The 25,406-nt window shown below is 43.7% G+C and overlaps 2 protein-coding genes and 1 long non-coding RNA gene across 3 annotated transcripts in view; 1 reads left to right on the top strand and 2 right to left on the bottom strand.

Moving 5' to 3' along the window:
• LOC137318393 (zinc finger protein 3-like) overlaps nucleotides 1-25,406 on the top strand; it is a 626,361-nt gene that overhangs the window by 98,816 nt on the left and 502,139 nt on the right. The gene's annotated exons all lie outside the window — the stretch shown is intronic.
• On the bottom strand, nucleotides 4,983-5,454 carry LOC137318407 (histone H2B 1/2-like). The gene has a single exon (XM_067981312.1). The coding sequence runs from the start codon at nucleotides 5,363-5,365 to the stop codon at nucleotides 4,991-4,993; it is 375 nt and encodes a 124-aa protein (XP_067837413.1). The 5' UTR covers nucleotides 5,366-5,454; the 3' UTR covers nucleotides 4,983-4,990.
• LOC137318423 (uncharacterized) lies at nucleotides 7,854-17,763 on the bottom strand. The gene is made up of 3 exons (XR_010961887.1): nucleotides 17,565-17,763; nucleotides 16,786-16,872; nucleotides 7,854-10,023 (listed from the first exon to the last, which is right to left on the bottom strand). It is a non-coding gene; the product is annotated as an uncharacterized lncRNA (long non-coding RNA).

The following is a 25,406-nucleotide window of genomic DNA, read 5'->3' as shown; positions in this document are numbered from 1 at the left end:
CACGGGCGCCTCGGGCTCCTTCAGAGTCGCTAAGAAGGAAACCCAGGCAAAAGTGGTGAAGAAGGTGAAGAAACAAGTGACCAAGAAATCTCCCGGAAAGAAACCAGCGGCCAAAAAAACAGCCGTCAAGAAATTAACGGCCAAGAAACCAGCGGTCAAGAAATCGACCACGAAAAAGGCGGCGAAATCACCAATTAAGAAGAAAGCGGCGGCGAAGAAGCCCAAGACCCCCAAGACAGTGAAGGCGAAGGCGAAGAAGGTGGAAAAACCGAGGGCCAAGCCCAAGCCGAAGTCAGCAAAGCCTAAGAAAGCAGCGGGCAAAAAGAAGTAAAAAATCAAGTGCAACTTGTGACCATCTGAACCCAACGGCTCTTCTCAGAGCCACCCACGTCTCTCAGAAAAGAGCTGATCCCGGAATCAGATGATTCCTGTCCCGGGGTCGGGCTCAGATTTCAGATAGAAATCATTTCAAATAAACCCAGGGTCCCGGTGACTCGCTGACATTCGCTATTCTCGCCACACCCCCACTGTCTGAAATAAAATAGAGAGAATGGGATGTCCGGGCCGGGCCTCACTGGAACTGGCGTGTGTTCGGCTCCAGTCCCAGTTCATTTATTCTCACAGATTCAGGGCGAGAGTCGGTGACAGGGTAAAACTGGCGGAGACCCGCCGCTATCACAATTCAAACCCCAACACATGAGATTCTTCAAATCAACTGGAATAAAGTGTTTGTAAACTGCTGAACCCGTCTGGGAGGGGATGTGTGGGGAGATCGAATCGGGTCTGGGACTGAAATGGAACGAGGCGGGTTGACTTGTTATAGAAGGGACTGTATTTAGGCAGGAATATTACTGACTGTTAATTGTAACGGGGCTCATTTAAAAGCTCCGGGTTTCTGGGAATCCTTGAATATGAAGCCCGAGTCTGTAAGGGTTTGTGCGGAGCGCTGTGTTTCGGTTCAATTATCGATAACCGGTTTGAAATTGGCGGGTGGAGAAAGCTGGAGGTGGAGCTGGAAGATCAGTGGCCGCTTGCGGCTCTGTCCGTCACTCTGAATCTCTCCTCCCCTCTCTGTTTAATATCTCACTCTGATTCTCTCCTCCCCTCCCTGTTTAATATCTCACTCTGTCTCCTCCCCTCCCTGTTTAATATCTCACTCTGTCTCCTCCCCTCCCTGTTTAATATCTCATTCTGTCTCCTCCCCTCCCTCTCTCACCCTGTGTCTGTTTCAGTCAGGTCGGGGCAGGCTGCATAAAAACGGAAGCAGCATAAGTTTGTTATTCATTCAGCAACGATTTGAGTGAAGAATCATCATGTCTGGCAGAGGTAAAGGAGGCAAAGGACTGGGCAAAGGCGGAGCCAAGCGGCACCGTAAAGTGCTTCGTGATAACATCCAGGGGATCACCAAACCAGCCATCCGCCGCCTGGCTCGCCGTGGCGGTGTCAAGCGGATCTCGGGTCTGATCTACGAGGAAACCCGCGGGGTGCTGAAGGTTTTCCTGGAGAATGTGATCAGGGACGCGGTCACCTACACTGAACACGCCAAGCGCAAGACGGTCACTGCCATGGATGTGGTGTACGCTCTGAAACGGCAGGGCCGTACTCTCTATGGATTCGGCGGCTGAACAACTCGACCCTTTCAAACCGGACACAAAACAAAGGCTCTTCTAAGAGCCGCCCACCGCCTCACAGAGAGAGCACTGACCTGGGAACGGGGAGAGGAATGATCTCGGGATGGGGAAGCAGTTTCTGATATTTAATTAGTATGGGGAGATTCCCCAACACTCGGTACAGGGAGATCAGAAACAACGGCCGGGGTTCTCGGCCATCCCGAGAGAAGGAGCGGAATTCCCGGTTTCACGGTATAAATGAACAGGCGGGGATACAGAGTCTTTCATCAGACATTACATTCTCCGCTCAGAGTAAAATCCCTCCTCACTCCCTCTCCCGCTGTGTCCTCTCTGCTCGGTCTTTATTTCCTGCCCTCATTCAATTATCAGTTCGATGTGAAGTTTCTGTTTGAGGAGCGATTCACCGGGCCGGAACTGGCGGGATTTTTGAAATTGAAGCTGGACTTTGTCCCGTTACGGAAAGCAATGACCGGGGCTTTATTCCCGCCCGTTTACAGACAGATCAGAGAACGAACCGGAATGTGAAACAGCCTGAGATTTGGGCTGAGGAGTAGGAAATAATGGAGATTATAAAGAGAGAGATTCTTAAATTGCTGGAGGGAAATGAGATTTTCTTGAAACTGTTATTTGATGCTCTGAAATTGGCGGGCTTTTTGAAATTGAAGATTAATTTCAGCTCAGCCAATTGGGGCCCAATATCTCCCGCCGTTTCGGTCTGACTGTCAGAGCTCTGTTCAAACCTGCGAATCACAGTCCCGGGACGGTCACTCCCTGACTGGGTGTTGGACGTCAGCAAATCACAGGACAGGGGCGGATCCCATTAGACCCTTTAAAAGGCGGCCCCAGAGCGCAGTCCGTATTAACAGTCTCTGTGTCTCAGGTTGTGTTGAGATCTGTTCAGAAAATGGCCAGGACCAAGCAGACGGCGCGCAAATCGACCGGCGGGAAAGCTCCTCGCAAACAGTTGGCGACCAAGGCGGCCCGGAAGAGCGCTCCAGCCACGGGCGGAGTGAAGAAGCCTCATCGCTACAGACCCGGCACTGTGGCTCTGAGGGAGATCCGCCGCTACCAGAAATCCACCGAGCTGCTGATCCGCAAACTGCCCTTCCAGCGCCTGGTGCGAGAGATCGCTCAGGACTTCAAGACAGACCTGCGCTTCCAGAGCTCGGCCGTCATGGCCCTGCAGGAGGCCAGCGAGGCTTACCTGGTGGGGCTGTTTGAGGACACCAACCTGTGCGCCATCCACGCCAAGCGAGTCACCATCATGCCCAAAGACATCCAGCTGGCCCGCCGCATCCGCGGGGAGCGCGCCTAAACCCGACCCGGCTTCAGCACCAAGTGCAACAAAGGCTCTTTTCAGAGCCACCAAATCGGCGATGGAAAGAGCTGTGATTTCCTGGGTTGAAATGGCAGGGCCGTGAGAAATTTGCTTAAACGGGAAATGTATAAAGGGGAGCGAGCAGATATCAGACGGACAGGGACAGAATAAATACCTCACTCACATCCAAACACAAATTTCACACATTCTTTATTCAGTAATCGCTGACACAATAAACAACTGATCATTCAGCATCTGTTGTATACATCTGGGTAAAATAACAAGCCGAGGCAGAGTTGTCCGAGGATGGGACGGTAAATAATAACAAGCGTCCCTGGTATTTCTGCATCCCACCCACCCAGTTAACAATTCTGACGGTTCTGGTATTTTGTCTCATTCACCAGACAAACTGCAAATTTCAATCTATTGGAGGTTGGCGACATCTGCGGTCCGGAAGCGAGTACTGCAACAGACCGATATGGATCATTTGTGTTTAACAAGTTATTGTTAGTTTCGCGAATCGGAATCAAGTCCTTTGACTGACAGTAACCAGCCCTTTCATAAATACAGTGGGTGGCTCTGAAAAGAGCCTTTGGGTTATCAGATTAAATCTTGGCCGCTTTATTTGCTCTTGGAGCTCACAGTGCTGGTTTTCTTCGGCAGCAGCACGGCCTGGATATTAGGCAGCACCCCGCCCTGAGCGATGGTCACCCGTCCCAGCAGCTTGTTGAGCTCCTCGTCGTTGCGGATGGCCAGTTGCAGGTGTCTGGGGATGATGCGGGTCTTCTTGTTGTCGCGGGCCGCGTTGCCGGCCAGCTCGAGGATTTCAGCCGTCAGATACTCGAGCACAGCAGCCAGATAGACCGGGGCTCCGGCACCCACACGTTCAGCGTAGTTCCCCTTTCGCAGGTGCCTGTGAACACGGCCCACAGGGAACTGCAGTCCGGCCCGGGATGAGCGAGACTTGGCCTTGGCCCGAGCTTTACCGCCGGTTTTTCCTCTTCCAGACATTTCCACAATCTCACAAACACTTTCACAAAGAATGAAGAAATCCTCCCGCACTCGCCCTTCTTATACCTTCTGGAGGAGAACAGTGGGGGAAATTGTGATTGGTCCATCTGTTCTCAATCTCATTGGTTGAACGCACATACCAATCAGAGAGCTGTTTTATTCACCAATCAACAGCCGGCAATGAGAAAAGGCGGAAAATCCCGAAGTGAACCGTTTTTTTGAAATTTGAAAAGCCCGCCAATATATTTGTAACACAAGAAGCGGATTTAGTAAATAATGTCGCCTTAAGACAAAGGTTGAATAATTTCTCTCCTTTTACTCTGTTTTTCTACATTTCCCGTCACAACTTCCAGAATCTTTTACAATCCGGTTAAAATCCGCCTTCTTTCACCGTTCGCTTTCAATCGGGCGGGAATAAAGTCCCATTTTGTAACGGGACAGATTCCAGCTCAATCTTTGTAAAAGTAACAAACCACAGATTGTGGATTGATCCCTGTTCACAGGAGCTGCAGCGCGATCGAAACCGGAGCCGAGACTCCTGGTGTAAGAAGTCGAACAGTGACAGAGCCTTTAGACTATTCTGTACTCGGTGTGAATTCCCTTTCAGGGTTGCTGCTTTACAAAGGATTGCGGTTTTGAAAGTGATATTCCCGAATAATGAACAAACAAACGTGAAAAGGAGAAAGAAATGACTGAAGTCTAATCCACCGCCTCAAAACGGCTCTGATGGGGCAGACACGGGGGAAGGGGTGGAAAATGAACGGGAATGAGAGGATCAGGGACACGTTTTTGGTTATTGGGACTCAATAAAAAAGCGACACACAGATTAAACCGGGCTGTGATTATGAGAATCTTCCAGATTTCAAGAGAAACTACAAAAACACAAGAGTTATAGAGAGACAGTTAGTATCAAACTATCTACAGTAAAATGATTCCATACAGAGGTGTCGGTACAGCGTCTTCAGAGAGACTGTGGGTGGCTCTTAAAAGAGCCTTTGTGTTTATTTTTTTTTCAGTGCATTGTTGAGTTTTACTTGGAGCTGGTGTACTTGGTCACCGCCTTTGTCCCTTCCGACACGGCGTGCTTGGCCAGTTCCCCGGGCAGCAGCAGGCGCACGGCGGTCTGGATCTCCCGGGAGCTGATGGTCGCCCGTTTATTATAATGGGCCAGGCGGGAAGCCTCACCCGCGATGCGCTCGAAAATATCGTTCACAAAGGAGTTCATGATGCTCATGGCCTTGGAGGAGATGCCGGTGTCGGGGTGAACCTGCTTCATCACTTTGTAGACGTAGATGGAGTAACTCTCCTTCCTCGACTTTCTCCGCTTCTTGCCGCCCTTGGCTGGTGCTTTACTCAAGGTTTTCTTGGCGCCCTTCTTGGGAGCTGCTTTCTTGTCCTCAGGCATTTTCAAACTCAATTTCAGACCCAGAAATGACCCAAATCCGCTCCGAGCTCGGATTAAATAGGCAGCCCCACAGCCCTATGGTAATGAGGGATGGGGGAAGGCAATGATTGTGATTGGGACTGATGTCACAATATTTTTCCTTTATCGATCTGATTGGATATCTGAAGAAACCAATCAGATTTAATACCTGCCACCAATCACAAACACGCTCACACTGCACATTGTCCGGTTTCAGCAATTTGTTCCGAACTGTTGCAGTTCTGCTTCCGGCCAGTAGATGTCCCCAAACCCCGGGTCATTGAAGTTTACAGATGAGAGAGGGACAGAAGATAAACTCATTCTTCACATTATATTGCACGAGTGGGATTTTCAAAAACTGGGAATGGAGAACATTTTATAGATAAAACATTAGTTGTAATGCTGTATTAAATGCTTGTAATGAATTTAGGGGGTATTATCTATACTGACTTTGATAAGCTTGCTGAAAGGCGGTGCAAATGGCCTTTGAATTTCCATATAGAAAGGTGTGAGGTGGTGCATTTTGCTCGGGGGAATAAGGAGGACACATACTGCTTGGAAAATAAGAGTCTAAATGGAGTCGAAGTGTAAAGGGATTTAGGGGTACAGATTGACAAATCTTTAAAAGTAACAACACAGGTTGATAAGTCCATAAATAGCAAACACAGAGGTTTGTTTCTGGAGGAGTAGAATTGAAAAGCAGATAAGTTATGTTGAACTATAATTTAAACTTTCAAACCTTCTGTCAAACTGTTAAACCTTCCCTTTCTGAAATCCGTGCTGACTATTCTTTGTTATATTTTCGGTTTCTCGATGTTTTTCTATTGCAGTCATGATGTGGAGATGCCGGTGATGGACTGGGGTTGACAATTGTAAACAATTTTACAACACCAAGTTATGGTCCAGCAATTTTATTTTAAATTCACAAGCTTTCGGAGGCTTCCTCCTTCGTCATTTTCACATCGTTCACCTGACGAAGGAGGAAGCCTCCGAAAGCTTGTGAATTTAAAATAAAATTGCTGGACTATAACTTGGTGTTGTAAAATTGTTTACAATTTTTCTATTGCAGCATTGAGTGAAAGATTCCATGATCACTCCTACCACCGACCTTTAGTTAACTGGTCTATAGTTCCCTGGACTTGTTCTATCTCCTGTTTTAAAATATAAGAATCACATTAACTGTCATCCAGTCCTCTGGCACTATTCCTTTTTGTGATGATTTTTTCTATATATGTAACAGTGCCTCTGCTATCTCTTCCCTTGCTTCATTTAATATGCACGGATACAATCCATCTGGACCAGGAGTTTAACCACCCTTTCTAACTTAAATGTCTTGATATCTTTATTGACCTCTTCCCCTAATATCATGTTCACCCTGTTAATCTCCCGGGTAAATACTGAAGGAAAGTAATAATTCAATATTTCTGGCATTTCGCTGACGTTATCTGTTAGTTTATCTTGTGCATTCCTTCGTGGCCCTCAGATATTCTGATTTTCCTTTTGTTATTTTTGTGCCTGTGGAATAATTTACTATTTCTTTTTGTATTCCTTGATAATTTGATTTCGTAGTTCCTGTTTGCTTCCCTAATTGTTTTTGTGACTTCTTCCTAACCTCTTTCCATTCGCTTTTGCCATCACCTTATTTAATATCAAAGAATGAGAAACTCCATCAGCTTGTTGTGTCTGTTCAGGGGCTGATGTTTGGGAACTATTTATTGTCTATGATTAAAGTGCCAGAAACCAAATGGAGCAATTCAGTCCGAAACTCCACAGAAACACTCTATTTCTCCCTCCGAGTGAACTCAGGTGCTATAATGGTGAGTGAGCTGCCTTCCAAACAGTTAATTCCAACAGGTTTGAATCCCAGTTCGCTGAATTCAGAAACACCAAGACTGGAACCGAATTTGATGATGTTCAGAGCGATAGTGTTTCCAAAACACAAACGGGTCAAATTTACATAAAATACTTTTAAAATTCATTTATTTCTCCCATAACGTTGAATTTAACTCTGATCCTTTGTATTATTATTTGCCCTGATCTGCACAGTGGATACGGAACACAATTGCCCGGATTCAGTGAAATTAATTGATTTTCTGAAGTCTTTCCCTCTGCTGATTCCCGTTCCTTATTTCAATTATGTCGGATTAACCTTTCTGATCTATAGAAGGGTCATAGTCCTGAACCGTTAACCCGAGCTTCCCTTCTCCACAGATGCTGCCGGACCTGCTGAGTCTTTCCAGCATTTTCGGTTTTAATTTTTTCTATATTTTATCCCTTTCACTTTTGACGGTCGCCGTTGAAACTTGCAGATTTGCCCTCAGTTTTTATTTGTGTTTCAGTTCGGTTTTTTGAATTAATATAAATCGAGTCCTGAGAAATCAGACAGAAATCTTGTGCAATGTAGAGTGAAACATAATGGGGCAACTTTCGAATGAGCAAAACAAAAACTTTATTATGAATCAATTGTCTAATTTTTTACGGACAAAATATGAAAAAGTACGAGAGTAGAAGTTACAGAGAGAAACTATTTCCTCACATTACACATTGTCCTGAATCTGGAACAACGACAGATAATGTGAATTTGTTCCACTCTGTTACAGTTCTCACTTATGGCCAGTAGATGTCAGACTGCATGTGAGTGTGGGATTAATTCTCTGTCTGTCAGTCTCTGTTACTGTCTGTGAGTGTGATATTCATTCTGTATCCGTCAGTCTCCAGTACAGTCTGTGAGTGTGGGATTCATTCTGTATCTGTCAATCTCTGGTACTGTATGTGAGTGTGATATTCATTCTGTATCCGTCAGTCTCCAGCACAGTCTGTGAGTGTGGGATTCATTCTGTATCTCTCAGTCTCTGGTACTGTATGTGAGTGTGGGATTCATTCTGTGACTGTCAATCTCTGGGAATGTTTGTGAGTGTGGGATTCGTTCTGTATCTGTCAATCTCTGGTGCTATCTGTGAGTGTGGGATTCATTCTTTGACTGTCAGTCTCTGGTATTTTATCTCAGTTTGGATTCATTCTGTAACTCAGTCTCTGGGCAAAGTGCAAGTCTGGATTCGTTCTGTATTCTTATTTCAGGTTACAGTATGGTGTTTCAAACTGTATCTTTAAGTCATTAATGTATGCAAATCTTTCATCTAGCATTAATTTGTAAATATGGATACAGTTTCGGATTTTATTTTAATCAAACAACGTGTGTGAGTTTTGTTGTCGGATTACATTTTAATCTCTGTGAAGATAATGTACATTTCAATCTTTTACTGTGAAATTATTGGACTGGTATTTATTGTGTAGCTCAGTCTGGGCTAATGGAATTGATATTGTATCTTTCAGTCTGACACTATGAGATTTTTCGACTGGTATGAAATGTGTGGTTCAGACTGTACTAATGGAATTGACACTCTAACTTTCAGTCAGACACTGCGAGAGATTTTTGGACTGGTTTCTGATGTGTAGCTGAGTCTACACTAATAGGATTCACACTGTCTGTTTCAGTATGATGATGTATGTGAATTTTGGACGGTATATAATGTGTAGCTCAGTCTGCACTAATGGAATTCATACTGTGCCTTTCAGTCTGACTCTGCGCAATATATTTAGACTGGTTTGTAAGGTATAGTTCAGTCTGCACTAATGGAATTGATACTGTATCTTCCAGTCTGACACTGTGTGAGATTTTTGTGCTGGTATGTAACGTGTCGGGCAGTCTGTACTAATCAAATCGATACTATATATTTCAGTATGATACTGTATGTGATTTTTGGACAGGTATCTAATGTGAACCTCTGTCTGCAGTAAAGGAATTGATATTGTATCTTCCAGTACGATACTTTATGCGAATTTTGGACTGGTATATAATGTGCAGCTCAATCTGCACTAATGGGATTGATAGTGTATCTTTCAACCTGACACTGAGATTTTTGGACTGGTATGTGATGTATAGCTCAGTCTGCAATAATGGGATTGATACAGTGTCTTTCAATCTGATACTGTATGAGAATTTTCGACTGGTATCTAATGTGTACCTCAGCCTGCAGTAAAGGAATTGAAACTGTACATTTCATTCTGACACTATGAGGTTTTTGGACATATGTGAGTCAAATATGGGTAACATCTGAACTGGTATCTAATTTATATCTCAATGTACACTATTGTCATGAATATGGCATCTTTAAACTCATAATGTGTGTGAGTTGTGGGCTGGTATTTAATTTGAATCTTGGAGTACACTATTGTGATTCATACTGTATCTATCGATCAGTACCATGTGTCAGTTCTACCTGGTATTTAATTTGTAGCTAAGGCTGAACGAATGTGAGATTAACACCGTGCCTTTCAATCTGATAGTGGGTGTGATTTTGGACTAGGAAATATTTATCTGCCGGTCAGCGATACTGAGTCATTGTGAAATGGAAATTATGTCTTTCTCTCCTGCTCTCTTTGACTGTTGGATTGGGATCAGTGCGCGACTGACTATTTCTGCTGTCTGAGATTGTGGGACTGATGACTTGTCTGTGTCTCTGTGCTCTGTGAGTGATAAGGTACCTACTGTGTGTGAGAAGGAGCTGGCTGCACTGACTGCTCCTTGTGCCCCGGGTGGAGTAAACATCACACTGATTCTGGGTCCTTCAAGGATTTAACTGTAGGAAGAAAAAGTATGTCTTGTAATTCAAGAACAGGTGAAGTAGAAAATACAAAACTGATCAATTGAATCTCTGTTAATAATCATTGTAATAACCACAAATGAAAACCAGCGATACAAAGTGTCAGTGTCTGACTCCACTGCAGTCCTGCAGCACTCAGCTTCTGCACACCAGGTGTGTTGGGCTGTTTTACAACAATTTAGTGACATCCAGACACAACCCAACCGCTGCACTGATCAATGAATGGGACTACCGATGGGGACGGGACCGTTGCCCACATCAGATTTCTAATTCCCTCTCCCTTGGAATGAACAGTTCAACCGAAACAAAACAGCCGCTGTTTAAAATGAGTCCTTCAAACTTCTCACCTGATGCCTGCAATAGATGCTCTTTGTATAACTCCCCACATCCTTTCTGTCCGGCTCTGTTTACTGTTCAGTAACAAACAGTAAAGTTTAATGGACAGGTATAAAAAAATCAGATTTAATACCTGCCACCAATCACAAACACGCTCACACTGCACATTGTCCGGTTTCAGCAATTTGTTCCGAACTGTTGCAGTTCTGCTTCCGGCCAGTAGATGTCCCCAAACCCCGGGTCATTGAAGTTTACAGATGAGAGAGGGACAGAAGATAAACTCATTCTTCACATTATATTGCACGGGTGGGGTTTGGAGAAACTGGGAATGGAGACGAGCTGTAAGTACATTTTGTTAGACCAAACACTACTTCTAATGCTGTGTTAAATTCTTGTAATTGATTTCGGGGGTATTGTCAATACTGAGGAAGACTGGGATAAAATAAACTTGCAGAACAGCCGTGTAAATGGCCATTGAATTTCAATATAGAAAGGTGTGAGGTGGGGCATTTCGCTCGGGGGAATAAGTAGGCCACATACTGCTTGGAAAATAAGAGTCCAAATGGGGTAGAGGAGCAATGTAAATCGTGTCCTGGGAAATCAGAGAGAAACACTGCGCAATGTACAGTGAAATATAATGGGGCAAATTCACAACTATCGAATGAGTGAAAGAAAAACTTTATTATGAATCAATTGTCTTCATGTTTCACCGTCAAAATGTGCAAAAATACGAGAGTAAAAGTTACAGATAGAAACTTTCCTCACATTGCACACTGTCCTGTTTCTGTAACCACGACAGATAATGTGAATTTGTTCCGCTCTTTTACAGTTCTCGCTTACGTCCAGTCGAGGTCAGTTTCTGGTACTGTATATGAGAGTGGGGTTTATTCTGTATCTGTCAGTCTCTGGTACTGTATGTGAGAGTGAGGTTTATTCTGTATCTGTCTGTCTCTGGTACCGTTTTTGAGAGTGGTGTTTATTCTGTACCTGTCTGTCTGTCTCTGGTACTGCATATGAGAGTGGGGTTTATTCTGTATCTGTCTATCTCTGGTACTGTATATGAGAGTGGGGTTTATTCTGTATCTGTCTATCTCTGGTACTGTATATGAGAGTGGAGTTTATTCTGTATCTGACAGTCTCTGGTGCTTTATGTCAGTGTGAGGTTAATTCCATCACTGCCAGTCTCTGGTGCTGTGTGTGAGTGTGGAATTAACTATGTACTGTCTGTGTGAGTGGGATTCATTCTGTATCTGCCATTCTCTGCTGCTTTATCTCAGTGTGGGATTCATTATGTAATTCAGTCTCTGAGACAATGTGCAAGTCTGAATTCATTCCATATTCTTATTTCAGTTCAGAGTATCGTACTTGAAACTGTATCCTTAACACTCCAAATTATATACAGTTCTTTGTCGAGTATTTGATTTGATAATATGGATACACTTTTCGATTTTCTTTAATCAAACAATGTGTGTGAGTTTTGGAGTGGTATTACATCTTAATCTCTGAACTCTATTGTGAATGATAATGTACCTTTCAATCTGTTCACGTTGCAATTATTGGACTAGTATGTAATGTGTAGCTCAGACTGCAATAATGGGATTAATTCTGTGTCGGAGTCTAACACTGTGAGAGACTTTTGGACTGGTGAGTAACATATAGCTCAGTCTCGGCTAATGGAATTGAAATTGTATCTTTGAGTCTGATATGTTGTGACATTGTTGGACTGCTATATAATCTGTGGCCCTGTCTGCACTCACGGAATCGATACTGTATCTTTCAGTCTAATATTGTATGAGATTGTTGGGCTGTTATATAATTTTAGCTCAGCTGGTGTGAATAGAATTTAAACTATACCTTCCAGTCTGATCATTTATGGGGTTTGTGGACTCGTATGTAATGTGTAGCTCAGTCTGTACCAATGGTATTGATAATGTTTATTTCAGTATAACATGAGTATTACCAACATATCGAATATGTCGCTCAGTCTGCACCAATGGAATTGAAACTGTATCTTTCAATCTGACACTATGAGATTTTTGGACTGGTATGTAATGCGCAACTCATTCTGCAGTAATGTGATTGTGAGATTCATTCTGTATCTGTTAGTCTCTGGTACTGTTTGTGAGTGTGAGATTCATTCTGTATCTGTCAGTCTCTGGTACTAGATGTGAGTGTGAGCTTCATTCTGTATCTGTCAGTCTCTGGTACTGTTTGTGAGTGTGAGATTCATTCTTTATCTGTCAGCCCCTGGTACTGTGCATGAGTGAGATTCATTCTGTTCCTGGTATGGTGTGTGAGTGTGGGATTCATTCTATATCTGTCAGTCCCTGATACTGTGCGTGAGTGAGATTCATTCTGTTCGTGGTACTGTATGTGAGTGTAGGATTCATTCTATATCTGTCAGTCTCTGGTACTGACTGTGAGCTTAGTGTATATTCTGCATCTGTGAGTCTCAGGCGTACTATATATAAGTGATGGATTCATTCTGTATCTGTCAGTCTCTGGTGCTGTATGTGAATGTGGGATTCATTCTGTATCTGCCATTCTCTGCAACTTTATCTCAGTGTGGGATTCATTCTGTAATTCAGTCTCTGAGACAATGTGCAAGTCTGAATTCATTCTGTATTCTTATTTCAGTTTACAGTATCTTATTTGAAACTGTATCTTTAATACTTTAAATTATATATAGTTCTCCGTTGATTATTTAATTTGTAAATATGGATTTCTTTTGATTTTCTTTAATCAAAGAATGTGTGTGAGTTTTGGAGTAGTATTACATATTAATCTCTAAACTCTATTGTGAATGACAATGTACCTCTCAATCTGTTCATGGTGAAATTACTGGACTGGTATGTAATGTGCAGTTCAGTCTGCAATAATGGGACTAATTCTGTATCGGAGTCGAACACTGTGTGAGATTTTTGGACTGGTAAGCAATATGGAGCTCATCATGAACTAAAGGAATTGATACTCTATCTATCAGTCTGATACTGTATGAGATTTTTGGACTGGAATGTGATGTGTAGCTCAGTCTTCAATAATGGAAGTGATACTGAATCTTTCAATCTGATTCTCTGAGATTTTAGGACTGGTGAGTAACATGTAGCTCAGTCTGTGCTCATGGAATTGATGTTGTATCTTTGAGTCTGATAGGATATGAGATTGTTGGACTGCTATATAATGTGTGGCTCAGTCTGCACTAATGAAATCGATACTGTATCGTTCAGTCTAATGTTGTATGGGATTTTCAGTCTTGTATGTATTGTACAGCTCAGGCGGTACTAATAGAATAGAAACTGTATCTTCCTGTCTGCTCATTTATGAGGTTTTTGGACTGGTATATAATGTGTAGCTCAGTCTGTACCAATGGTATTGATACTATTTATTTCAGTATAATACTGAGTATTTACCAATATATCTAATATGTAGCTCAGTCTGCACTAATGGAATTTATACTGTATCTTTCAATCTGGCACCAGGAGATCTTTGGACTGGTCAGTAAAGTGTAACTCAGTCTGCAGTAATGTGACTGTGATATTCATTCTGTATCTGTCAGTTTCTGCTACTGTATGTGAGTGAAATTCATTCTGTTCCTGGTACTCTATGTGAGTGTGGGAATCATTCTGTATCTGTCAGTCTCTGGTATTGTGTGTGGATGAGGGATTCCTTCTGTATCTGTCAGTCTCTGGTATTGTGTGTGGGTGTGGGATTCATTCTGTATCTGTCAGTCTCTAGTATTGTGTGTGGGTGAGACATTCATTCTGTATCTAACAATTTCTGATGCTGTAGATGAGTGAGAGAAATTCTGTATCTGTCAGTCTGTGCGATAATGTGTGAGTGTGGGATTCATTTTGAATCTGTCAGTCTCTGGTACATTGTATGAGTTTGGGATTCATTCCATATATCAGTCTCTGGCACTCTATCGGAGTGTGAGATTCATTCTTTATCTGTATCTAATTTGTATTTCCGTTTACAGTATGGTGTTCAAATCTGTATCTTTAATACCTTAATGTTGGAATATTATTTCCCAGTCTTTAATTAGTAGATCATGATATATTTTAAAATGTAATGCTGTCAGATATAATCAGATAATGTGGGCATCTATTTTTGGACTACTATTAAATCTGTCTCGATGGGAAAACAATTGTGAATTTGTGCATCTTCCAAACTGATATGGTGACATTTTTGAACTTGTATATAATGTGGAGCTCAGTCTGCATGAATAGAATACTGTATATTTCAGTCTGAATCTGTAACAGTTTTGTTGTTGTGGTTTCTAATGTGTAGCTCAGTCTGCACTAATGGAATTGACACTGTATCTTTCAATCTGACACTGTGAGATTTTTGGACTGGTACGTAATGTGCAACCAAGCCTGCATTGATGGAATTGATACGTTATCTTTCAATCTGTGACTGTGAGATTTTTGCTCTGGTAAGTAATTTGTAACTCAGCCTGCACGAATATAGGTGACTGTGAGATTCACTTTGCATCTCTCAGTCTCTGGTACTGCATGTGAGTTTGGGATTCATGCTGTATCTGTCACTCTCTGGTACTCAATTTGAGTGTGGGATTCATTCTGTATATACATTCTCTAGTACTGTGTGTGGGTGTTGAATTATTTCCATATAAGCAGTTTCTCATAATGTATGTGAGTGTGGGATTGATTCTGTATCTGTCAATCTCTGGTACTGTGTGTGAGTGTGGGATTCATTCTGTATCTGTCATTCTCTGGTGCTGTGTGTGAGTGTGGGATTCATTCTGTATCTGTCATTCTCTGGTGCTGTGTGTGAGTGTGAGATTCATTCTGTATCTGTCAGTCTCTGGTACTGTGTGTGAGTGTGAGATTCATTCTATATCTGCAATTCTCAGGTACTGTGTGTGAGTGTGGGATTCATTCTGTATCTGTCATTCTCTGGTGCTGTGTGTGAGTGTGGGATTCATTCTGTATCTGTCAGTCTCTGGTACTGTGTGTGAGTGTGAGATTCATTCTGTATCTGTCAGTCTCTGGTGCTGTGTGTGAGTGTGGGATTCATTCTGTATCTGCAGTTCTCAGGTACTGTGTGTGAGTTTGGGATTCATTCTGTATCTGTCAGTCTCTGGTACTGTGTGTGAGTGTGGGATTCATTCTGTATCTGCAGTTCTCAGGTACTGTGTGTGAGTGTGGGATTCATTCTGTATCTGTCAGTCTCTGGTGCTGTGTGTGAGTGTGAGATTCAATCTGTATCTGTCAGTCTCTGGTACTATGTTTGAGTGTGGGATTCATACTTTACCTGTAAGTCTCTAGTGCTTTATGAGAGTGTGGGATGACCTTGATATCTGTCAGTCCTTGGTACTGTATGGCCAGTGTGGGATTCATTCTGTATCTTTCATCTCTTGTACCGTACTTCAGTGTGGGATTGAATTTATGTCTGGCAACCTCTCGTACTGTATGTGAGTGTGGGATTCATTCTGTGTCTGTGTGTCTCTGTACTGTATCTGAGTGTGAGATTCATTCTGTATCTGTATGGAATTATTCTCTCAGATTACATTATGGCGTTCAATACTGTAGCTTTAATGTCTTAAATGTTTAAATAGTTTTTCACATTATTTAATTGGTCAAAATGGATACACTTTAGGATTTGATGCTGGAGGTTTCAATCAGATAATTTGTGTGCTTTTTGGACGAGTATTAAATGTGTATTTCCGTGATTACTATTGTGAATGATAATGAATCTTTCAAAATTATATTGTGAATTGGTATGTAATGTGTAGATCAGTCTGCACTAAAGGAATTGATTCTGTAACTTTAAATTTTATTTCATAAGATTTTTGGACTCGTGTGTAATGTGTATCTCAGTCTGGATGAACAGAATTGATACAGTATCTTTTAATCTCATACTATGAGTGTATTATAAACTGGTATCTAATTTGTTTCTCAGGTTACACTGTCACAGCATTTCTCAATCTGATACTGTACGTGAGTTTTGCACTAGCAATTTGTATTCGAATGGTACACTATTTGAATGGATACTGCAAGTATTAAACTCACATGTGTGTGAGAGTTCTGGGCTCGAATTCAATAGGAATCTCGAGGAACGTTATTGGGATTCATTCTGTACCTTTCAATCGGGTACCATGTGTGATTTCTATCTGGTATTTAATTCATGGCTAATTTTGCCCCTTTGTGAAATAGACAATCTGAGAGTGTGATTTTGGAATGGGATTTTTGTATCTCCCTGTCAGCGGGACTGAGTTCGGGGGAAATGGAACAGTGTCTGCCTCACCTGCTCTGTTTGACTGTGGATTGAAAATGTGTCTCTGGAATTTGGGATCATTGTGGGACTGAGTACTTCTGCTGTCTGAGACTGTGGAACTGATGACCTGTCTGTGTCACTGTGCTCTGTGAGTGATAATGTACTTACTGTGTGTGAGAAGGAGCTGGCTGCACTGTTCCTTGTGCCTCGGGTGGACGAAACATCACATTCATTGTGGATCCTTCACGGGTTTGCCTGTAGAAAGAAACGTATGTCTGGTAACTCAAGAACAGGTGAGGAAGAAAATACAGAAGTGATCAGTTTAATATCTGTAAATAATTATTTTGAATATCCTTAAATATAAATCAGCGATTCGAACAGTGTCAGTGTCTGACTCCACTGCAGTACTGCAGCACTCAGCTTCTGCACACCAGGTGTGTTGGGCTGTTTTACAACAATTTAGAGACATCCAGACACAACCCAACCCCTCCACGAACACATGAATGGTACGACCAGATGGGGCAGGGACCTTTGCACAAGTCAGGTTTCTAATCCCCTCTCCCATGGGACTAACCGTTCAAATGAAACCAAACAGCCGCTGTTCAAAATGTGTCCTTCACACTTCTCACCTGATGCCTGCAATAGATGCTCTTTGTATAACTCCCCACATCCTTACTGTCCGGCTCTGTTTCCACTCTTCACTGTCCAATAACAATAAACAGGGTGAGACTGGAACTAAACCAGGAACATTCACTCCTGGTTTGGGGAGAGAAAGCAGCAATGATTTTAAATAGCAGGTTCTTCCCATTCTCTCTCCCTTCCCCTGGACACACCCTGTGCACACACAGCCCGAGAATGACCTCTCCCTTCCCCCGCTCACTCCATGTTCCGGGACCAGTTCCTGATCCACTCCGCCTCTTACAAACAGCCCCCGGACTCCCCCTGACCTTCCCCCGGACTCAATGCCGATCTCTGAGCCCATCTGCGGACACGGTCCCGAAGCGATGAGCTGCTGTAACGAGGCTGCTCTTTGCTCCCTTCCCCCGGGGGCCGTGATCTCTCCATTCCCGGCTGTTTTAAACCATCTTCTTCCGCTCACTGAGGGAATGGCGCCCACAGGCCGAGCTGGGGGAGGGGAGCGCGCATGCGCTCTTCTGCTCACCAACAACCAGCGCTGGAGGCGGGGCTGAGTCGCGCATGCGCAGATATCTGGTTTAATTCCCAATACAAAAATCGATGGAAACTTTCCCCAATTGGAATTTTTCAGAGTCTGAGCAAAGGAAGTGGGTCTGGGGGAAAGGTCAGAGGGAATGGGGTCCACAGGCAGTGCAGGAACAGGCACCAGAATGGAAAACAGATGGGATTCCACCAGTGCCTAACGCTGGAATCCAGACTGACTTTACAATCTCTAACTATTAAACTGGATGTTTCCATCCCTGCTGTTTCTCTCGGTATCTTTTGATGGAAAAGAGCCTTTCAGAGATAAAGTGAGCGGCTCTGAAATGAGCCAATTGGTTCTGTTCATTCTTGGCCCCTTTACCGATTAAATGACTTGTGACTCTGAAACTGGAAGCAGGATTTCTCATACTAATCCTGGAGAAAAATGGGAGGAAAGTGGGAGTCGGTGTATTTTGTGGGACCGTGCAGGATTAATATCTGACAGCAACAGTCCTAGATGAATATAATCAGAGTGAAACTCTCGGTCACTGAGAGTAATAGCGAACGGCCCTGAACAGCAAACCGAATATAGTACAACAGGCAAGAGAGTTAAATTCGGCCCACATTGTTTTTGTCACCCTCTGAACTGTCCCTGAGTATCGGATTAATAGTGTGTCCGTCTCTGGTATAACAGTGAGAAATGAGATTGCATCTTCTGCCTCTCCAACGGGATTTTCTGGATAAAGCGGAAATTTGCAGATCAGTCTGGAACTGATACTGTGGCACTATGCATCCACGCTCGCTCTGTCTCCCGTTCTCTCTGACTAGCTGATGCTGTATATTAAGGTGGATACTGCTATTGAGCGTCATATGAACACTCTGATAGGAAGTGTAAGACTGACAGTGTGTTTTTGTCTCTCTCTCTCGTGCTGGACATGAAGGTGGGATATTGTCTGACATAAAACAGAGAGAATGGGGTGTCCGAGCCTCACTGTAACTGGGGATGTGTTCGACTCCAGTCCCAGTTCATATCATTTTCTTTTCACAGTTTCAGGGTGAGAGTCTCTGTGAGACGGTAAAACTGGCGGAGAAACTCCGCGTCATAACACAAACCCCAACACATGAGATTCTCCAAAACAGCTTGAATAAAGTTTTTGTAAACTGCTGAACCCGTCTGGGAGGGGATGTGTGGGGAGATAGAATCGGGTCTGGGACTGAAATGGAAGGAGGCGGGTTGACTTGTTAACGAAGGGACTGTATTTACGCAGTAATATTACTGACTGTTAATTGTAACAGGGCTTATTTAAAAGCTCCGGGTTTCTGTGAATCCTTGAATATGAAGGGTTTGTGCGGAGCGCTGTGTTTCGGTTCTATTATCAATACACGGTTTCAAATTGGCGGATGGAGAAAGCCGGAGGTGGAGCTGGAAGATCAGAGACCGCTCTCCGCTCTGTCCGTCACTCTGACTCCTCCCCTCCCGCTTTCTCTGTTTAATCCCCCATATGAAAAAAAAGCGGGTATAGAATCATAGAAGTTACAACATGGAAGCAGGCCCAGTTTATACCACTAAGCTGGTCCCAATTGCCTGCACTTGGCCCATATCCCTCTATACCCATCTTACCCATGTAACTGTCCAAATGCTTTTTAAAAGACAAAATTGTACCCGCCTCTACTACTGCCTCTGGCAGCTCGTTCCAGACACTCACCACCCTTTGAGTGAAAAAATTGCCCCTCTGGACCCTTTTGTATCTCTCCCCTCTCACCTTAAATCTATGTCCCCTCGTTATAGACTCCCCTACCTTTGGGAAAAGATTTTGACTATCTACCTTATCTATGCCCCTCATTATTTTATAGACTTCTATAAGATCACCCCTTAACCTCCTACTCTCCAGGGAAAAAAGTCTCAGTCTATCTAACCTCTCCCTATAAGTCAAACCATCAAGTCCCGGTAGCATCCTAGTAAATATTTTCTGCACTCTTTCTAGTTTAATAATATCCTTTCTATAATAGGGTGACCAGAACTGTACACAGTATTCCAAATGTGGCCTTACTAATGTCTTGTACAACTTCAACAAGACATCCCAACTCCTGTATTCAATGTTCTGACCAATGAAGCTAAGCATGCCGACTGCCTTCTTAACCACCCTATCCACCTGTGACTCCACTTTCAAGGAGCAATGAACCTGTACTCCTAGATCTCTTTGTTCTATAACTCTCCCCAACGCCCTACCATTAACGGAGTAGGTCCTGGCCCGATTCGATCTACCAAAATGCATCACCTCACATTTATCTAAATTAAACTCCATCTGCCATTCATCGGCCCACTGGCCCAATTTATCAAGATCCCGTTGCAATCCTAGATAACCTTCTTCACTGTCCACAATGCCACCAATCTTGGTGTCATCTGCAAACTTACTAACCATGCCTCCTAAATTCTCATCCAAATCATTAATATAAATAACAAATAACAGCAGACTCAGCACCCACCGCTGGACACAGGCCTCCAGTTTGAAAAACAACCCTCTACAACCACCCTCTGTCTTCTGTCGTCAAGCCAATTTTGTATCCAATTGGCTACCTCACCTTGGATCCCGTGAGATTTAACCTTATGTAACAACCTACCATGCGGTACCTTGTCAAATGCTTTGCTGAAGTCCATGTAGACCACGTCTACTGCACAGCCCTCATCTGTCTTCTTGGTTACCCCTTCAAAAAACTCAATCAAATTCGTGAGACATGATTTTCCTCTCACAAAACCATGTTGACTGTTCCTAATCAGTCCCTGCCTCTCTGTCGACACGGTTTACTGGTTAACATTACCAAAGGCGAGTAAGATTTCTGATCTCCTGGGCACCCGGCAATTCAGTTATTTGTTTCTGTACGAAGTTACATTTCAGTGATTCCCCAGTGTGTTTGATGCGTTATGTAAATAATCCAACAAAATAGAACAGAAACGGAGCGAAGCGCTGAATCCCACAGATGTAGAAAGGTTAGTCGAGCAGTTCTGGTGATGTTTTACGAGCCCAGCATGGCAAGTAGTTAATTAAATACAAGAAATCTGGCGATGTGTGGGCTGGGTCTATCGATCACCGTTTAAAGTCCCGGACTGTGGTCGCTGCCCCGACTCCAGCCCCATTAATACCTCATCTCGTCTACAACGAGACAAAAGCAGCTCAAAGCCACACTGGTAGCATGATATCAGCGTCTCCCTTCAGACAGTAACCAGCCCTTTCACAGATACAGTGGGTGGCTCTGAAAAGAGCCTTTGCATCTAGTTACATCGAAACTACGGCAGAGAAACAGGCCGTTCGGCCCAACTAGTCTATGCCGGCGTTTATGCTGCTCACCAGCCTCCTCCTTCCTTACTTCACCTAACACTATCGGCATATCCTTCTATTCCATTCTCCCTGATGTGCTGATCTATCTTCCCCTTAAATGCCCCCGTGTTATTTGCATCAGCTACTCCTTTTAGTTGCGTGTTCCAGATTCTCCCCACTCTCTGGGTAAAGCAGTTACTCCTGAATTCCCTATTTGATTTATTAGTGACTAGTTTATATTTATTATCTGAAATTTTGGACTCCCCACAAGTGGAAACGTTTTCTCTATGTCTACCCTATCAAACCCAATCATTATCTTTAAGACCTCTATCAGGTCAACCCTGAGCCTTCTCTTTTCTAGTGAAATGAGACCCAGTCTGTTCAGCCTTTCCTGATAAGAATATCCTCTCATTTCTGGTATCATCCTTGTGAATCTTTTTTGCATCTTCTCCAATGCCCCTATATTTGTAATATGGAGACCAGAACAGATCGCCTTATTCCAAATGTGGTCTAACCAAGATTCCATAGAAGTTTAACATAACTTCTTTGCTTTTCAATTCTATCCCTGTAGAAATGAATTCTAGAGTTTGATTTGCCTTTTTATGATCTTATTCACCAGCGTCGCTACTTTTAGTAATCTGTATATCTGTAACATTAGATTCCTTTGCTCCTCTATCCCGTTTAGACTCTTATTATCCAGGCAGTGTGTGATCTCCTTATTCTTCATTCTGCAAGTTTATTAATGTTCTCTTGCATTTTGACACATTCTTCCTTTGTATTAAATACATCCTCCAATTTGATGTCATCGGCAAATGTTGAAATTGTAACTCCAATTCCCGAATCCAAATCATTATTGTAAATTGTGAACAACAATGGTCCCAACACCGATCCCTGTGGAACTCCACTTCCCACCTTTTGTCAGTCTGACCAGCTATCCTCAACTTCTATTCTCGGTTTTCTGTTTTGTAGCCAGCTTACTATCCATTCTGCCACCTGATCCTGACTCTCCGTGCTATGAACTTAGCCACGAGTCTACAATGCGGTACATTATCGAAGGCCTTCGGAAAATCCAAATATATTACATCTACTACATGAACCTTGTCTACCCTTCCTGTTCCTTATTCAATGATTCCAATAAGGTTGGTCCTGTCCTTTAGGTTATTAGATTAAATCTTGGCCGCTTCACTTGTTCTTGGTTCTCCCAGCGCTTTTTTTCGATTCTTTTTCTCAATGCTGGAATTGGGATTGATTTCTATGGAAAATGTGATTAATGATGGGATGTACCAGGTGACAGATTCACTGCCAAGTGTAAACACACCCTGGTAAACTTGGAGACACATTCTCCCCTAGCATAAACTATACCCTAGACCATATACACTCTTCCCACCCTTTTAATCTTCTCCGACAGCCCACGTACACTCTCCTCTATCATGGACTCTCCCCACCCATTTAATCACCTCCAACAGCCCATGCACATTATCCCCTATCATGGACACTACCCACCCATTTAATCTTCTCCCACAGTCCATGTACACTCTCCCTTATCATGGGCTCTACCCGCGCATTTAATCTCCTCCCACAGCCCATGTACACTATCCCCTATCATGGACTCTACCCACCCATTTAATCTCCTCCCACAGCCCATGTATACTCTCCCATATAATGGACTCTACCCACCCATTTAATCTACTCCCACAGCCCTTGTAAACTCTCCACTATTATGAAATCTACCTGACCCATTTAATCTCCTCCCACAGCCCATGTACACCCTCCCCTATCATAGACTCTACCCACCCATTTAATCTCCTCCCACAGCCCATGTACACTCACTCTCCCCTATCATGGACTCTACCCACCGATTTGGTCTCCTTCCATAGCCCATGTACACTCTCCACTATGATGGACTGTACCCGACCATTTACTCTCCTCCCACATCCCATGTACACTCTGCCCTATCATGGACTCTACCCAGTCTATTTAATTTCCTCCCACAGCCCATGTACACTCACTCTCCCCTATCATGAACTGTACGCCACCCATTTAATCTCCTCCTAAAGCTCAAGTACACTGTACCCTATCATGGACTCTATCCACACATGTAATAACCTTTTTTATACATTGATGGGATGTGGGCATCGCTGGCAAGGCCAGGTTTTATTACCCATCCCTAATTGCCATTGAGAAGGTGGTGGTGAGCCGCCTTCTTGAACCGCTGCAGTCCGTGTGGTGAAGGTTCTCCCACAGTGCTGTTAGGAAGGGAGTTCCAGGATTTTGACCCAGCGACGATGAAGGAACGGCGATATATTTCCAAGTCGGGATGGTGTGTGACTTGGAGGGGAACGTGCAGGCGGTCTTGTTCCCACGCGCCTCCTGCCCTTGTCCTTCTAGGTGATAGAGGTCACGGGTTTGAGAGGTGCTGTCGATGAAGCCTTGGTGAGTTGCTGCAGTGCATCTTGTAGATGGTACACACTGCAGCTACGGTGCGCCAGTGGTGGAGTTAGTGAATGTTTAGGGTGGTGGATGGGGTGTCAATCAAGCGGGCTGCTTGTCCTGGATGGTGTCGAGCTTCTTGAGTGTTGTTGGATCTGCACTCATCCAGGCAAGTGGAGAGTATTCCATCACACTCCTGACTTGTGCCTTGTAGATGGTGGAAAGGCTTTGGCAATTCAGGAGATGAGTCAATCGCCATAGAATACCTAACCTCTGATCTGCTCTTGTAGCCACGGTATTTATGTGCCTGGTCCAGTTTAATTTCTGCTCAATGTTGAGCCCCAGGATGTTGATGGTGGGGGATTCGGCGATGGTAATGCCGTTTAAGGTCAAGGGGAGATGGTTAGACTCTCTTGTTGGAGATGGTCATTGCCTGGCACTTGTCTAGCGTGAATGTTACTTGCCATTTATTTTCCAAGTCTTGCTGCATGCGGGCATGGACTGCTTCATTATCTGAGGAGTTGTGAATGGAACTGAATACTGCAATCATCAGCAAACATCCCCATTTCTGACCTTTTGATTAAGGGAAGTTCATTGATGAAGCAGCTGAAGATGGTTGGGCCTTGGACGCTGTCCTGAGGAACACCTGCTGCTGTGTGCCGAGGCTGAGATGTTTGGCCTCCAACAACTACTACCATCTTTCTTTGTGCCAGGTATGACTACAGCCAATGGAGAGCTTTCCCCCTTATTCCACTGATTTCAATTTTACTGGTTCCTTGTTCCCACACTCGGTCAAATGCTGCCTTGATGTCAAGGGCACTCATTATCACCTCACCTCAGGAATTCAGCGTTTTTGTCCATGTTTGGACCAAGGCTGTAATGAGTTCTGGAGCCGAGTGGTCCTGGCAGAACCCAAACTGAGCATCGATGAGCAGGTTACTGGTGAGTAAGTGCCACTTGATAGCACCGTCGACGACACCTTCCATCGCTTTCCATCATTCATGATTTATTAATTGATTGTTATCCTGATTTATTGATTCATTATCTTCTCAGTTTATTGACTGATTAATTTCCCAATTTATTGATTGATTGATTGATTGGTGTCCTGGTTTATTGATTTAATGCTGGATTAATGATTGGAGTGCATGAATTATAAGTCGGGCCTGTGCCTTTGGCCCGGTGTCCGGTGCCTGAGCCCCTCAGTCTGGCCCCCTGGGCCCACCACCTCATTCTCAGCTCCCTCTCATGGAGTGGGGTCATGCGCCAAATGTTGGAGTACAAGAGTAAGGAATTCTTAGTAAAATTGTACAGGGCTTTGGGGAGACCTCACCTGGAGTACTGCATACTTTCTTGGTCACCTTCTCTAAGGAAGGGCTTACTTGCCTTAGAAGCGGTTCAATGAATATTTCACCGGATTGATTCCTGGGATGATAGGGTTGTCCTACCAGGAGAGATTGAGTAGATTGGGCTTATATTCTATGGAGTTCAGACGAATGAGAGGTGAGCTCATTGACAAATATATAATTCTGAGGGGGCTTGACAGGGTTGAGGCTGAGAGATGGTTTCCCTTGGCTGGAGAGTCTGGAACTAGGAGGCATAGTCTCAGGAGAAGGGGTCGGCCATTCAAGACTGAGATAAGGAGGAATTTCTTCGCCCAGAGGGTTGTGAATATTTGGACTTCTCTGCACCAGAGGGCTGTGGATGATCATTTGTTGAGGATATTCAAGACTGAGATCGATAGATTTTTGAACTCTAGGGGAATCAAGGGATATGGGGATCGGGCAGGAAAGTGAAGTTGAGGTCGAAGATCAGCCCTGATCTGATTGAATGGTGGCGCAGGCTTGAGGGGCCGAATGGCCTACTCCTATTCCTATTTTTATGTTC

This window comes from Heptranchias perlo, unplaced genomic scaffold, assembly GCF_035084215.1.
Source record: "Heptranchias perlo isolate sHepPer1 unplaced genomic scaffold, sHepPer1.hap1 HAP1_SCAFFOLD_70, whole genome shotgun sequence".
Classification (NCBI taxonomy): Eukaryota; Metazoa; Chordata; class Chondrichthyes; order Hexanchiformes; family Hexanchidae; genus Heptranchias; species Heptranchias perlo.
The sequence above is the reverse complement of the archived record's forward strand: the minus strand, read 5'-3'. Positions and strand labels throughout refer to the sequence as shown.